The sequence below is a fragment of the Rhinolophus sinicus genome, chromosome 12 (assembly GCF_057876585.1).
Source record: "Rhinolophus sinicus isolate RSI-liver-muscle chromosome 12, RSI-T2T, whole genome shotgun sequence".
Taxonomy (NCBI): Eukaryota; Metazoa; Chordata; class Mammalia; order Chiroptera; family Rhinolophidae; genus Rhinolophus; species Rhinolophus sinicus.
The window spans coordinates 54333256-54348635 of NC_142512.1; the positions used below are offsets into that span (position 1 = coordinate 54333256).

General features: G+C 53.5%; 1 protein-coding gene across 11 annotated transcripts in view; it reads left to right on the plus strand.

Annotated features, from left to right (window-relative positions):
• The first annotated feature begins 1498 nt into the window (after window positions 1–1498).
• The window catches only part of LOC141568886 (uncharacterized), a 29164-nt gene continuing 15282 nt past the window's right edge, over window positions 1499–15380 (plus strand). For 3 of the 11 annotated variants that reach the window (XR_012492150.2, XR_016023048.1, XR_012492152.2), the window contains exons 1-4: window positions 1499–1872; window positions 3082–3231; window positions 3742–3796; window positions 7077–7201. Coding sequence is in view for 2 of the 11 variants with exons in the window: in XM_074319992.2 (XP_074176093.2) it covers window positions 1633–1872; window positions 3082–3231; window positions 7077–7201; window positions 8031–8131; window positions 9636–9759; window positions 9920–9926 (747 nt within the window). In the remaining 9 variants the exon portion in view is untranslated. Of the gene's footprint in view, window positions 1873–3081; window positions 3232–3741; window positions 3797–7076; window positions 15371–15380 lie in introns of those variants that run through there. The other 8 variants (XR_012492155.2, XR_012492154.2, XR_016023050.1 and 5 more) reach the window with 6 other exon arrangements.

Consider the following 15380-nt stretch of genomic DNA (forward strand, 5'->3'; position numbering starts at 1 on the left):
GTGTAAATGCTCCCACCATAGCTGATTTCAAGCTACCGCTGTGAAGTCGCTAATCTGTGCAGACAGCTCCAGCACACCTCCAAAGCCTGGCACGCTGCTCTGAGCTTTCTTCTCTTTTCTGCTGAGCTGCAAACAGAAGCGATAGAAAACTTGGGACAATAAACAAGTAACGGAAACCTTTGTCTGCTAATGAAAGGGTAAGAGAACTGGCCAGTGGCCAAATGCAAAGATGAAACTAGCTGGGAGTCCCCCGCCCCCAAATACCAGCCCAAGGCAACAGGGCTGGAGGTGGCGGACAGAGCCCAGTCAAGGATGCTCGAGAGCCCCAGATGCAGGTGGGGGTGGGCCAAGGCACAGGGATCATTCTTGCAGGAGTGCAAAGCTGGTGGAAGCTCAGTTTCTTTATCTGTAAAATGGAGTGATCACATCACCCCCTGCAAAGTGCTATGAGAATTAAGTGAACATGTTGAATGTTTGAGGATTAACTAGAAAGTGCAGTTCTGGTGGATGAGACACCACCCAGCCAGGGACAGGGACACATCGGTCCCAGGCCATGGGCATCCACTCAAAGCTTGGAGAGTTTATCTCCAGCAAGAAGGGCAGGGAGGAAATCAGTCTTTGCACAGATGGGAGGACAGGAGGACCGAGACGTGCAAATACACAGAGGGAGTGGCTCTCTACAAGAGCAAATAAAACAGCAAAGACGTGTGGGACTGAAGAGCAGCACAGGTCCTCTGTGGGAGCTTTGTGACAGGCACTGCGCATCCTCACAGCTTGGGGCAAAGTCTTGACCACTTACTAGACCAGAATTTCCCAGACTGAGTTCCTTGGAAAACAGCGGTCTTCAATAGGGACCCACAAAAAGGGTTCCATGGCTGACACCAGCCTGCCTTCCGGCACGGCACAGCCTCTCCACCAGGCGCCCCAGCCCTTCTGAGTCTCAGAGGAGTGACGGGACTACTGGGACTTCTAATTCTCGCTAGAGTATGAATGGATGCTAGTGAATTAATGTATTGCCTTTCTCAGATATTACACTTTAAGTGGGGTCTCTCAGGGGCCTTGCCAGAAGGAACGAGAAGTTGGCAATATCAGGGAGGGTGACGCTCTGTGATGGGACCCAGTTTGGGGCAGAGTTTTCCTGATCACCTCCAAGTGTAACACCCAAGGATGTGGTCATGTTGGCCACCCAGGAAGCTGGCACTCACTTGCTCTCACTGTCGGTCCCAAGCAGAGGCTGGGGGAGAATTCCTTCTTACCCTCGGTGCAGACCCCACTGGACTGAGGACAGCAACCTGTCCTCTGCCCCTCACCCCGGGAGGAAGGGCTTCCTGCAGCCCCGCCTCTGCCCCTGCAGCCTGCCCAGCCAGCCACCAGCATGCAGTTTCCTCATCCCCTAGACACTGGCCCCACCCCCCTGGAGCTTAGCCCCGCCCAGTCATCTTGTTAGCGTGATTCAGTGCTAAATGATCTGATTAAATGGGGCTTTCTATGGCCCAGCTGGAGGTGATCATCTCCAGCAAGGAATTTGTTTTACCTCAAACTGGGCTGTTTAACCCCAGGAAGAGAAAAAAGACGTCCCATCTCCCTCCCATCCCGATTCACGCTCTCGCTGCCTGGGGATGGGCTGAGCTGATGGGCTATTTGCAGGGACGGTTGGATGGAACCAGATTCTGTGAAGGAAAATGGCATCTCTTGTGGCCACTTACGAGAAAGGAAAACGTGAGCAAGGCAGGGCTGGCCACCTTCCCCTGTGAGGAGGGCATCCTGCGTGCCAGTCGCAGCGGGAACCAGGCTGCTGCAGCTGAGCCCAGATCTCGGCTGCGGCTACGCTCCCTGTGGAGGCACCGTGCACGGCTCTGTCCTCATCCACAGGTCAGCCTGCATCTGGCCGCCTCTACTGTCCCACAGATGCACCCCAGAGTGCTGGGTGTTTGGGGGGGACGGCAGGGGGGCCTTGAGATCGAGGAATTTGTGCCAAACCATGGGATCTGGAGTCGACTCTGGCTCTGGTACTTACTAGCTGTGCAACCTTGGGCAAGTAACTTACCCTCTCTGAGTCTGAGGATCCTGGTCTGTAACATGGAGATAATAATATGACCTTCCTTACAGTGTGATTTTGAGAATTGAATGAGATACAAGTGATGTGTAAGGCCAGCACAGAAGCTGGTGGACAGCTGGGGCTCGGGAGACGGGAAAGATGCTAGTGAATAAGGACGAGGAAGAGAAATCATTCTGGATGTTCTTACGACCTATGACCCCGGCACCCCCTTCCAGAACATATGTTGAGGGGCCGTCTTGCACCCGCAGATCCAGGGACATACACAAGAATGTTTCTAGCTAGTGCTATATAAGAGCTGAACATCAGGGAGGAGGGTCCAAATGTCCATCAACAGGAGAATGGGTGAATAGCTTGCTGTATTCACCGGTGTGCTATTATGTGGATTTAACAAGGCATGGATTCCTGCCACCTGCAAAGGCCTGAGTGATTCCTTTGAAAGGGAATATTGGGTTAAAACAAAAACAAAAACAGAACGTGCAGCTTACCTTTCTAAGGAAGGTTAAAAACAAGCAAAATGAATATCACAGTGTTGACGATTGCACCTATAAGGATAAAATTCTTTTTGAAAAGGCTGGGAATGATGAACACAGAATTCCGGGCTGTGGCGGGTGGGGGTGGGGGGCGGGCAGGGGGCCAGAGGGCACGAGGGAGACCAGTAGGGTGGTGATGGTCCAGGTCTGGGGCTTTGCAGGCATTCGTGTCATTACCTTGCTCTTCCCTCACATGTATGTGACACGGATGTCTTCCCATGTGTTAAAATTACTTTTTTAATAATGAGAAAAGATTATTTGGAAAGCGCTCCTTCTGGCTGCCTGGTGAGGGAGTGGGGAGGGAGCAAATGGGAGCACAGTGTCTGTGGGAATGCAAAGAGGGTCAGCTGCTGGGGAAACCAATCTGGTCGTTTCTTACACAGTTTCCCACACATTTACTGCACGACCCAGCGACCCCATTTCTCGATAGTTACCCAAATGTCCCTACAGAGATTTGTATGTAAATATTCATAGCAGCTTTATTCATAATAGCCCCAAATTGGAACCAACCTGGCTGTCCATCAACAGGGGAACGATGAAGAAACGGGAATCTGTTCAGCAATACGAAGGCGTGAAGTGTCGTCGTGCCACACCATGGGTGTCCCAACCGCTGCACTGAGCGAAGGAAACCGGACTCAAACGGTACATCCTATATGATTCCATTTACAGAAAATCCCCAAAGGCTAATGAGACATAGCAGAGCAGTGTTGCCAGGGTGAACTTCCTGGGGATAGGAAAGGGCCAGTGGGGTCCCTTATCCAGATCTCGAGGCCCAGGATGACCCCGGCTGACATCCAAGCCCATCCCAGTCTGTCCAAGGTCCCTTGGGCTTGGTTCCACCAGAAGGCCCCAGGGGTTATCCTTCTAGTTGGAGCTACCCGCCCCCATCCTCCTACTCCCAGACCCTGTGGAAGAGCCCCCTCCACACTAGTCTCCCCTCACCCCACCAGCTGCAGCCTAGCCTCTCCCGCTAGAAGGCAGCAACCAGCATGAGAGATGAGAGTTCGTTTCAGAATGGCCCTCTAGCCCCCTGCCCTTGGCATTCAGACCTTTCCTAGTCCTTGAAGGGTAGCCAGTCCTGCCGCCTGTCAGCTCTCACTCCCCTCACTCTGCTCCAGCAAGACCAGCTCCGTCCTTCTCGTGTTCTCTTAGCCTTGCCCTTCAGGCCTCCTCTGGCCGGCGGTCCTGGATCCTGCCCCTCAACTCGGTGAGTGGTGCTTCTCTGTCATCAAGGCTTGTGTGGAAGGTTCTGGAGTCAGACAGACAGACAGACAGACCTCAAAGCCTGCCTGGGTCACCTATGAGCTAAGTGGCCTCATGTCAGTCAGTCCTGCCTCTTCCGAGCTTCTGCTTCCAAACGTGTGAAACGGGAATTAGAAACTGGAGCTGTTACTAAGGGCCTCGTGCCGAGTAGGGTTTCAATGAACTGATGTAATTATGACCCTGTTGGGCAGATACCTCCCCGATACCCCAACACAAAAATGCTCGTTGGGGGTTGCACCAGCTCTCTCCTGAGGCGCACTGCCCCTGGGGCCACCTCTTTGTCTGTGCAATCGGTCTTGTTCATCCAATGCCATTTCAGCCTCACCAGCTTTCCCTCTCATGCACTGGGGCCAGTCAGGGTGTTTTCAGGGATCTTGAAGGAGGAAACGGGACATTTGTGAGATGTGGTGGGGCCATCAGCATCCGAATCAGGAGGCTGGGCGGGTTGCTATGTAACACACGCTCTGCCTCTTGGTGGAACGCACACTGGCTGCTGCCACATTAGCCCCTTGCTTCGGGGAACAGCACGTCAGTGATGGATGAGACTTTAATTAAAGTAATGAGACGTTTATAACGGTGGTTATCTCCAAAATTAGGCCTTTTAGCAATTATTCCTGGGGAATGTTCCCTGGGTAGATGGCTCCCTTTTTAGAACAAGCATGGGGTGGGGGAGGGGTCTTTGCACCTGAGCACGATTTTTCCAGCATCACCTGGGCTGTGATGGGTCAATGATGGGACACGGTTCTTTTGGAGAACAGGACTTAGCTTCTGCCTGAGATTTCTTCCCAGAGGAGCAAAGTTTCGATCACCTTCGGGTCCTGGCCAGGTCGTAGGATGCTAGATCTCAGAGAGGGCACCTTTCGGCTTAGAGCCCAGAGATCTCGGTGCAAGTCTGGCCTTTACAATACTTACTGGTCCTGGGAGTTTGGGTAAACCCCTGTGTCTTGAGCCTCATTTGCATCTGTAAAGTGGGATGAAAACCTCATAGGTTATTGGGAAGAACAGAAATAAAGTGAGCAAGTCCTTTGTAACCTCTCAGGCACCAGAACCGTGGTGCATGGCCATAATGTGATCATAATAGCCCAATCTAGAACATTCCTATGTAAGCTTCAGGTCCACCCCCTCCCTGGGATTATCTGGGCTGCCAGCACTGTCGATGGCTATGTGTAAACAAACAAACAAATAAACAGGCCTCAGAGGCCCAGCCTAGCATGAGGACACAGGAACTCTGAGCAGAGCTCAGAGACGTGGGCTCTGGCCCTCCTTGACTGGGAAGGTGTGATTCTGGCCAAGTTACTAACTACCTGCGCCTCTGGTTTTCCTCACCCAAAATGCGATGCTCATGGTCACTGGCCCATTTACAGCCCAGAGAAGGAACGAAGGTGGCAGGTGATTGCCCTTGGAGAGGTGTCCCACAAGCCTAAGTCCTCTTATCACCTGACACAGAAAGGTCCCCAGACAAAGTCAGGAGCCCGGTGGCCGCCCGCCCTCCCTAACTGACAGGGGCGTGGTCCTGAGACCAGTGTTTCCAGTTGTGGTTGTGTGGTGTGAAACCCAGGCCTCTTGTTTTCTAAGACTTTCGTCAACATCCCTGCTTTGGCTATTATTATTGCTGGCAACTTTTCACTAACATTTATTTAAAATGTATCATGTGCCAGGCACTGTTTTAAGCCCTTCTCATACATCAGCACATTGTCTCCTCATAACAACCCTGTGAAGCTCATTATTATTGCTGTCGTTCCTATTTAACAGATGGGGAAACAGGCACAGAGAGGTTGAGAGATGTCCCCAAGGTCACCCAGAAATATGGACCCAGGTCTGTGTCCCTGCAAAGCCTGTGCTCTACCCACTAGACACACTGTCTCCTACCCTAACTACCCTCGTGGCCACAGGCTGGCCCGTCCAGCTACTCTGGCTGGAGGCAGGAGACCTGATGAGTGGAGGGCACTGCTGACCCAGTCTTCCTGGAGTTCTCCAGGGTCTGTCCTCACTGCCCTGTCTCTCCGGCCCCTCAGCCTCTGCCATTTATCCCACCACGCCAGCTCAGTTTTCCTGCCACCACACAGCCACTTCACCCCGTATCTGCTCCTTCTCTCCTGGGGCCCCGAGGCCTCCCAGAAATCAAGTTCTGTTCCCAGGGGAAGGGCACACACTGGCCAATTCTGGCTGGGAAAGCGATGTGGTATTGTTACCGCTCGTATAATTCTCTATTCGTCAGTGTGTCCTAAGCCCCTGCTCTATGCCAGGTGCTGTCTGGGTGCTGAATGTACAGCCGAGAAGAAGTCAGCGGGGCCTGCCCTCAGGGAGCTGGCATTCCATAAGGGTGCACAGCCTGAGAGAGACCCTGGCTGTCTGTGGTGCCGGGCACAGCACTCCAGGAGACAGGATGGTGGGAGAGCTAGGGCCAGGGTGCCCACCTGCTCTTCCATCAAAAACAGAGTCCTGGGAAGGGGTGAGGCCCTGGGTGGGTGAAGAGGAGGGCGAGCCACGCAGGCAGCAGGCAGGATACGTGATGCTGCAGCTGCCATACAGTGATGTGGCTGGTCCCTCTGCTTCGGTCTCTCTGTGCAGGGCTCGCCAGGATGGCGCTGGCCTCGGAGTTGGGGGAGCACCTAAGCTGGTGGTCATGGCCTCCACCGGGCAGCCTGGGTGATGGAGTGGACCAGGGCCCTGGGAGCGGGCAGCACTCCCCACTCTGCCCAGAAGAGGGAGTAGGACCAATGGCAGACTTGGGGGTGGATTCTTGCCCAGCAACAGCTGCCGAGACGGAAGCTGCCCCTCCCACATCCTCTCAGTGCCCTGACTTTGCAAATGCAGGAAACCACCAGCGCCAGGGGAGGCTCAGCAGATCCCTCAGAAAGAGCCAGCTCCGGGCCTTGGATCGCCATGGGAGAGCTGGAGCACAGGGCTGTCCTGCTGGCAGTGGCATCCTGAGTCCAGCTGGGAGATGCCCACTTACCAGTCCCATGGGGTGGAGGGTGGGAAAGTAGGACTGCCTGGCATCCCGGAAGACAGGCAGTGGCGTCACTCTCGCCAAGCCACAGCAGCAGAAGCCCACCCACGGGCTCTCCTCAAGACCCTCCCCAGGAAAGACTCCCTCTGCAGGCAGGGCGCTGCCCAGGGACCCCAGGGCGGGGTCTGTCCCAATTGCCTTCCTCCAAACCCCGAAGATGTTTCCTAGCACATGTTCCCCACCTAAAGGAACCCTCCTCTCGCCCTTGCAGGGCCTGAGGACACAGATAAAACTCTCCAAGGAGACCAGAGGGCCAAGAGCAGGGACCCAGCACCCCATGACACGGTGTCTGGGGCAGCAGACCAGTAAAAAGCCCTCCTCTCCACCCCGTGCCAGGTGGGCACGGCGGGCACCGCGGGCTTGCGCTGGGCAATGGGGTGGGGAGCTGACTCAGTCATACATTCCAGAACCTGATTTATCATTGAACTAGGGATGCACAGGGCCAGCAAGTGACGGGTTTAGAAACAAGAAACCCATTCATTCCTTCCCCCGGGGCCCACAGAACAATCTAGAGCATGCCTTGTGCCACTCAGCATATCCCTTCTCTGGAAATGCATCCAGCGCAGAAGACCACAGGGGGAGCCAGGGTCAGTCAGCACACGGAAGCATGAGGGATGTTGTCATCAGTTTTGTTACCTGGAGGGACCTTCACGCCCCCCCCCCCCATCAACATGCTTTTCAAATCAGAAATTGGGGTGCATCGGTCCTCATGGGGCTTGATCTGAGGTGAAAAGCACTAGAAAGGCTATGCAGTTGAGGAAAACATTCACTGAAAACAATGCAGTTACGTGAGAGCAGTGTGCACTGGAAGCCTGCTTCTGGGGTACCCTAGGAGCCCACAGAGGGGACCCCGCACACAGTTTAGATGGTCCAGGATCGATGGGACCACAAGGGATAGAGCCCCTGACGGAGGCTTCTCTCCCTGGACACTATGTAGCCCCTCCCCCGTCTGCCTTTGTCACCAGACACACAGGCCCCTCCTCTATTGTTCGCACTCAGGTTGGCTCTGACTCTGCTCCAGAAAGCGGTTTGAAATGGGACCCTCAGCCAGCTCCCCCAAATGCAGGTAGAAGGGAGGAGGTGGCGAGGGTCCCCCAGGGACCTCACCTGCCATCAGCACCCCAGCCTCCCTCGCTTCCCCTCACTGACCCCTGTCCCCCCACAGGGTCCGTGGGGAGCCTCCTGCGTGCACGCCTGCCCCAAACCCCTGGCTCCCGGTTCCTCGCCTGCTCTCCCCAGAGCGCTCTGCCTTGCTGACTTACAATGGTAATAGCACAGAGCGGGTTTTTCTTTCTCTTTTAGTCAAAATCAATGACAATGACAGTTATAAAGCAAGCCGTGGGGAGGAAGAAGAAAGCGCCTGGTGTCAAAATTGATGCAGGAGGCAGTTAGAGGAACCTATTAGGATTTCAGTTGCCTGAGGGTGTGTTGCTGGGCACAGAGCGGTGTGATGTCAGCGAAAGCACTGGCAGCAGGCAGCCTTCTTCCACCGCACACCTGTCATTAGTGTGGAAGGTGGAACAGCGCAGTGATTAGTCTGGGGGCACACGGTGGGGACGTCTCAGTCACAGGAGGGGCACCGGAGAGCTCCACGGGGAGCCTTCCAAAGGCGCTCTCCAGGGCTGGGGGCGAAGGGGGAGCGCCAGGGTCAGGGGTGAATCTGGAGGCCTCTGGGGGTACTTGTGGGTGTCCTGGGGTGTCTGAAGGGAGAGAGTCCACTTCAGTGCCAAGCACACGGCTGAGCCTTGCGGGCTGAGGGGAGCCTGGATGGACACAGGTTGGACAGAAGATGCCCAGTGGCCAGGTGGGGGATCCCTTTGTTTTTCTGTTATTCTGGCTGGCAGGTAGCCAGCACCTGGGCATGGCACCGCCTTCCACAGGCCTCAACACGTTGCTCCCCAAGCTGCACAGGCTTCCATACTCCCCCAAAGAGGAAGGCAAATGGGGGTGGGGGTATATGAGTCCCCAGCATTGGTCTGGCAGAGATTGGGGTAGCTCCCGTCCTTGTCACTTTGCCAGAGTCCCTTTACAACATACAGTTGATGTGATGGGCTGGTGTAATATAGTGTTGGCACCTGCCACCTCCCCAGAGAGTGAAACAAATCAGAGAGAGTGTGTTCCCCGCCATCGGGCAAAGCAGCTGATATGGCAAAAACTCAGAGGTTTGGACCCTCATTACCCGATGTTGTTGGGCAGCTGCCTGTTTTGTTGTCTGTAAGATGGGGTGCTGATATGTGCATGTGGGGTTGTCAGAGGCTGAATGCAGGGCCAGCTACCCAATCTGCTGGCCCAGTGCAGGTGACAAAGGGGACCCGCAGTCAAAACGTGGGAAGGACTTCAGGACGGCGATCAGTATCACTAAGTATTTCAAGAGCAAGAAGCTGAGTGCAGAGCCCTTCGAAGCAAGGGTCCTGGGTCGAGGGCAAGGCCACCAGAGGCCGCTCGCTGTCGAGGTGGAGAAGCTTCCTTTTGCCCCTGAGCCCATGCTGTGTGGATGAGTGAGGGAAAGAATCAGTGAATTGGGAAAGTTGCTGAGTGCTTCCCCAGGATGGTGGCTGGGAATGGCTAGAAGTTGGGGAGGGGACTCCAGGACCCTGAGTCAGCGCAGGTTCCTGCTGCCTTGACAGTGATGGTCCAAGGGGAACCACTGAGTTTGCCCACTTTGCAAGGCCGGCTGCCATGCGTGTAATCAGGGATGGGAACACCCAGCACCAGGGTGGAGGGAGTTGGGAGTGAGGTGGTGAGTCTTGGTGCAAACATTCCTGTACAGGCCCGTCCTCCCCAGGACCCACCACACCCCCTTCACCAGGTGCCTCCTGGAAGCCCCATGGGATGCCGGTAACCATGACAACGGATGTCGATGGCAGTGCCATGTGGCAGCATCTGTCCTTGAGGTAGCTGGGAGTGGGCCCTGGTCTTTGAAGACAACAGAATTGGGTGGTCAGAGAGAAGGTCGCACGCTGCCCGCCGTGTAGCCAGCACCAGCCAGGTTTCCCTCACCGTCTTGTCGAATGGTCACCCTGCGAGGAGGGGTTTCTTATCTCCATTTCACAGAAAATAAGGAAACTGGGAGGCAACTAAGGTCAAGAACTTGCCCAGGATACAGAGCTCGAAGTGAGTGGCAGAGCTGCAGTTGGAACCCCGTGCCATCTGATTTCACTCTGTTCCCACTGGGCCATCCTGTCTCAGCACCAAACATCTGTGACTGCAGGACTCACCCCATCATAGCCACCCCTGCACCCCCTCCCCACCCTTGACGTGGGCTGCCTCACTCTCCTTTGATGTTTCCTGTGCTCACGCAAGTCCCTTCCCACGGGGAAATGCTTCAAGAGTGGGGAAGGCGGACACAACTTGGTGTGGAGTGGCCACTGGCTAATATTCCCATTAAATAGATACATTGTGCTAATTGGATTACTCGGACAGTATAATATACTACTGGATTTCCAACATGATGCTAATGAATCGTGTGAACAGCTTAATCATGTTAGTTTCCTGAAAGCTTGTAAGAGATGAAATTAGAAAACCAGACAAAGTTGACATCCAGCTTTCCTTAGGTTTTCAGACTCCAAGCTCCCTGGGCCGGATCTGTGAAACTGAACCTGTGGCTATGTGTTGGGTGCACGGAAGGGGATGGTGGGGAAGGAGAAGGGACAAGGGGGCATATTCAGACGGGAAGTGAGAGTCACTGCGTGGGGAGCCATCCCTGGGAGGGGCCCATGGGGAAGAGGAGTAAGGCTGAGGAAGGCTCCTTGGCAGCGAGAGCCTCGCTTCTGCCCTTGTAGGCCATCCTCATCCACCAAAAGCCCGCCAGGTGAGGGCAGAGCAGGCCAGGCGGCTGTGGCTCCCATGAGGTCCATGCAAATGACACCAGGGCCCTGCCTGCAAAGCTGTCCTTGCTGCTCACTGTGCTCCTCTCCTCAGCAGAGACCCACCCTCTACCTGGTGGCTTTTAAGGTGTGTTTGCACCCAGGGTTCCTTCATACAGGGAGACGCTGGGCCCACACAGCCACGAAGTGGTTGTGGGACGGGCCTGCAGTTTTTTGTTTTTGTTTTTTTTTTTAAAGATTTTATTGGGGAAGGGGAACAGGACTTTATTGGGGAACACTGTGTACTTCCAGGACTTTTTCCAAGTTGTTGTCCTTTCAATCTTAGTTGTGGAGGGTGCCGTTCAGCTTCAAGTTGTCCTTTCAGTCTTAGTTGTGCAGGGCGCAGCTCAGCTCCAGGTCCAGTTGCCGTTGCTAGTTGAAGGGGGCACAGCCCACCATCCCTTGTGGGAGTCGAACCAGCAACCCTGTGGTTGAGAGGATGCACTCCAACCAACTGAGCCATCCGGGAGCTCAGCGGCAGCTCAGCTCAAGGTGCTGTGTTCAATCTTTAGTTGCAGGAGACGCTGCCCACCATACCTTGTGGGAGTCAAGGAGTCGAACTGGCAACCTTGTGGTTGAGAGCCCACTGGCCCATGTGGGAATCGAACCGGCAGCCTTCGGAGTTAGGAGCACGGAGCTCTAAATGCCTGAGCCACTGGGCCGGCCCAGGCCTGCGGTTTTGAGGAGGGAAAGGATAAGGGCTGAGCCAGGTGGCTGACAAGGCCCTGTCCCCTTCATTAATCCCCTTCCTGGGGGCTCTTTCCCTTTCCAATCTGGAAAATGGGGCGGGGGGTGAAGTTTAATTAATGTTGATACTACTGTGTTTCCCTGAAAATAAGACCTGACTGGAAAATAAGCCCTAGCAGGATTTTTCAGGATGACATCCCCTGATCATAAGCCCCTAATGCGTCTTTTGGAGCAAACATGAATACAAGATCTGGTCTTATTTTGGGGGAAACACGGTAGACCTGAAAAGTGAAGACCAGAATCCAAGAGCTCATGACTTCTCCTGCCTCCATGCCGTAGCCCCTGGCCACCCAGGAGTTGGTGAGTGACGCAGATTTGTGCTGGAGAGGCAGTGGGACTTGCCGCCTCACCAAGCCTGCAAGTGTCAAAACACAAGGCAGGCCCTTCCAACAGCACGCAGGCAAATGTGCACACACACCGGAGCAGCTCTTCCATGACCAGAAAGAACCTCATTAATAGAATAACTGGCTTGGACGGCAGCTTCCCAGGTATTCGTGCAAATGTTTCTCTAACTCTCCAGGTTCAAGAGCAACAGCTTCTACAATTCTAATTAGCATAACAGTTAAAGGGTAGAAAAAAAAATCTCGTTTGATGCTTCTTGGTAATTAACAAGAACAATTACTGCAGCATCAGGAATTTCTAGCCCCAAAGATGCCAGGGCCCCACCTGAGACCATGGGGAGTTGAGTTGATTTAGAAAAGCCAAAATAAGGCTGCTACGAGGGACACTTGCCCCACGCCCGACGTGTATGCTTGCAAGCAAGAAGCACACACCTGCCTGTACGCCGCCCCTACACCCAGGCGGCCCATTCCTCACTCCCACACGCGTCCACACGGACACGCCTGCCCACACACGCCTCGCCCACTCACTCACCCACCCAGCCACCCATTCATTCAGCAAATGCCAGGAGGTGCCCTCCGGGGAGAAGGCCTTCTGCTGTGTGCCCTGTCCCCAAAAAGTCTTGTTCAGTTTATTCAAGGTGCATCAGCGCTGGCCTTGTGTGTGCGTGCACTAAGTGATGACGCAGCAAGGACAAGAACGAGACAGTCCTGTCACATCAAATATGGCATGGGACACATCCTAGGTGACCTGAAAAGTGAGGGTGCAGAGAGGGGGTGCTTGTCTCTTCTGGGTGGTCAAGGTATTAGGGCAAACCTCCTGAACCAGGCGACGATACAGCTGGGTGAAAGGATACAAAGGAGTTGGCCAGGTGGGCACAGGTAGGAAGAGCAGAAAGAACACTGGTGGAGGCACCATGAGATAAAGCCCCCAAAGCAAGAAATAGCAGGGGGACATGCGCGCATCGCAGTGGCACCAAAAAAGCAAGGACACACAGCAGGAGATGGGGCGGAGCCAGCATGCGGCCTTGGTGCAAACAGTCCTTCTGCCAAAAGGGAGTCCGAGGAGTCTCCACAGCACCCCCAGACCACCCGCTCCGAGGCTCTGCTGTGGACCTCTCCTGTCTGGCCCAAATCCATCACCTTGTGCTGAAGCGGGTCCTAGCCAGTGCCCAGTGGACACAGCTGGACTCTACTGCCCCCTAAGAGCCTTGAACCGTGAGTGAGTCTCCCTGCTGTTCCGTCCCTTTGTCCACACGGCACAGCACCTTTCCTGGACGCGCCCTCCCGGTTCCCACAGGCTTTGTCTCGGGGCTGTCCGAGAGCCTCCATCTCATGCCCAGCCTTCCAATCAGGGAAGATGGAGTTAATGGGATAATTTACATAATTAACTTCCAAAGTGAAGGTTAGAACTTAAAATGAGGTTTCCCTGTGTCCTTCGTATTCTAGGCTGCTTTCTCCTAGCTCTGTTCCCTGGAGAGATGGGAGGGCAGACCCATGGTCCTTCAGTGGAAAGAAGCAGACAGTTCATCCTGGGGTCCTTCTCAGAGCCTAACACGTGGCTCCCAAGTGTGTTGAATGAATGAACGAGTGAGTGAACGAATGAATGAACTAACAAACCAACTAGACCAACTAGTCCCCTACCTCCTCTCATCCCAGTAATGAAGCCTGTTCTGCACGTGCTCAGTAATAAGCGTTTCGGTTCCGTCACCACTGGCAATCATCTAGAATGGAGATATAGAAAACCCTAGTTTCCTTAGACTTCTTAGTAATCCATCGGGCACTTCTGTTACTCTCTTCCAAGATTTACGTTTTTGACGTGACCTTCTGATAACACGTTTGTTGAGTGGGAAAGGGAACCAGGAAGCCATTCAAATGCCGTTTTTGTGTTTGGCCTGCAACCCAGCCCCTGCTGCACAGGGTGGCTGGAGGGGCAGAGGCAGGGCACACGCCTGGCCAACTCGGCTGATTCTCTTTGTCTGCACACTGCCCGCTTGGCTGCTCAGCGAGGGCAGTAGGAATCCAGGGGTACATGTAGACAGGTCTCAGCAACAACTACAGATAATAGGCAGTGATGTTATTTGCTGCAGGTGGAGGTAAGATAATAATGTGAGGAATTTAAACCCCGGGCTCCAGGTTGGAATCTACAGGCAGTGAAAAAGGGAAGGATGGGAACGGAGGGAAAGAGGAGGGGAGGCAGAGGTGTCCCAGCAAAGGGACAAGAAGAGGAGCGTTCCAGACAGAGGAAACAGTGTGTGTAAACCTCAGGGGGCAGGGACAACTCAAAGGAACCCAGTGAGACCCGAGGAGAGGGTGATATCCTGAGTGAACATGAGAAGCAGCCAAGGCAGCTTGCACAGGCCGGGGCAGGGGTATGCTGGAACTAACTTCTACCTGCTTGCGAGATCCAATTAGTAGATCTTCAGGAGTCTTGTGAACTGGTTGTTAAACCCCACCGTTTAAAAAAAAAAAAAAACACGTTATATAAACTCACAATTAAATTTTATTAAAAACAGTGGTAATAAAAACTCAGGACTCTACATTTCCCAATTAGTTCACTGTATTTTATTATAAGCTACACGCGTGAGATTATTTCTATTTCTTGGTGGAAATATTCTATACGGGTGGCTACCACACATCTCTTTCCAACTTTGTGGTTTGAAAGTGCCCATAACAGGAGGATTTACACCACAGAAATCGGTGAACTACAAATCAAGACTTTATTTGTATAGTTTTGTTGATTGTCTAGACTTAAGAAAGTGATAGACTGTTAATAATATAGATTCAAATTAAAACGGGCTCATTGTCATTACACTGAATGTCACACACACACACAAGATTGTCAAATTAGGGTTGAACTGCAACCACAGGTTGGCTACAGATATGAGTTCAGCAAAAATCAACAAAAACACCTTGTGTTTATCAATTGGCTGTATGGAATTTATAATAAGGAATACCGTATTTTATTATTTGTAAACGAGCATATTATTTGTAAACATGTGCTACACATTCTTTATATCAGTAAAATTTATGATAAATACACACATTTGTTTTTCAGAGAGCTGGCTGTCAAACATTTAGCAGCACACCACTGCCCAAAAGCCACATTTCAGCATGTGGATTTTATCCTAGGTTACCAGGCTATGACCAATCACCAGCACTGCACCCGGTGTCCCCTCACACAGGGCTCGGGGAATGTGAGCCATCCCCCCGATCACGGCCGATCAGCCTTGTGCCATGAGTTACTGAGACCAAGGGTTCTCCCATAGCCCCCGAACATGGCCTCCCCCCTGTGCAGGTAGACCAGTTGTCCAGTCATCTGCCTTCCATACTCTCAGGCATTTTCTCACTCAGCCCGCACTTATGGAGAAGACAGGGCCACTCCCGAAACCCTGCGGAGACCACTGTGACAGAGCCAAGCAGCAGACTGGGCAGCAGAGCCCCGAGATGAGCATGGCTCCCTCCTGACCCCAACCTGAGGGGGCGGCCCCTCCAAAACCATCCAGAGGATGTCAAAGCTGGCAGGAGCAGCTGCCGATAGTCAGAAAACTTTCTTTTCTCGGC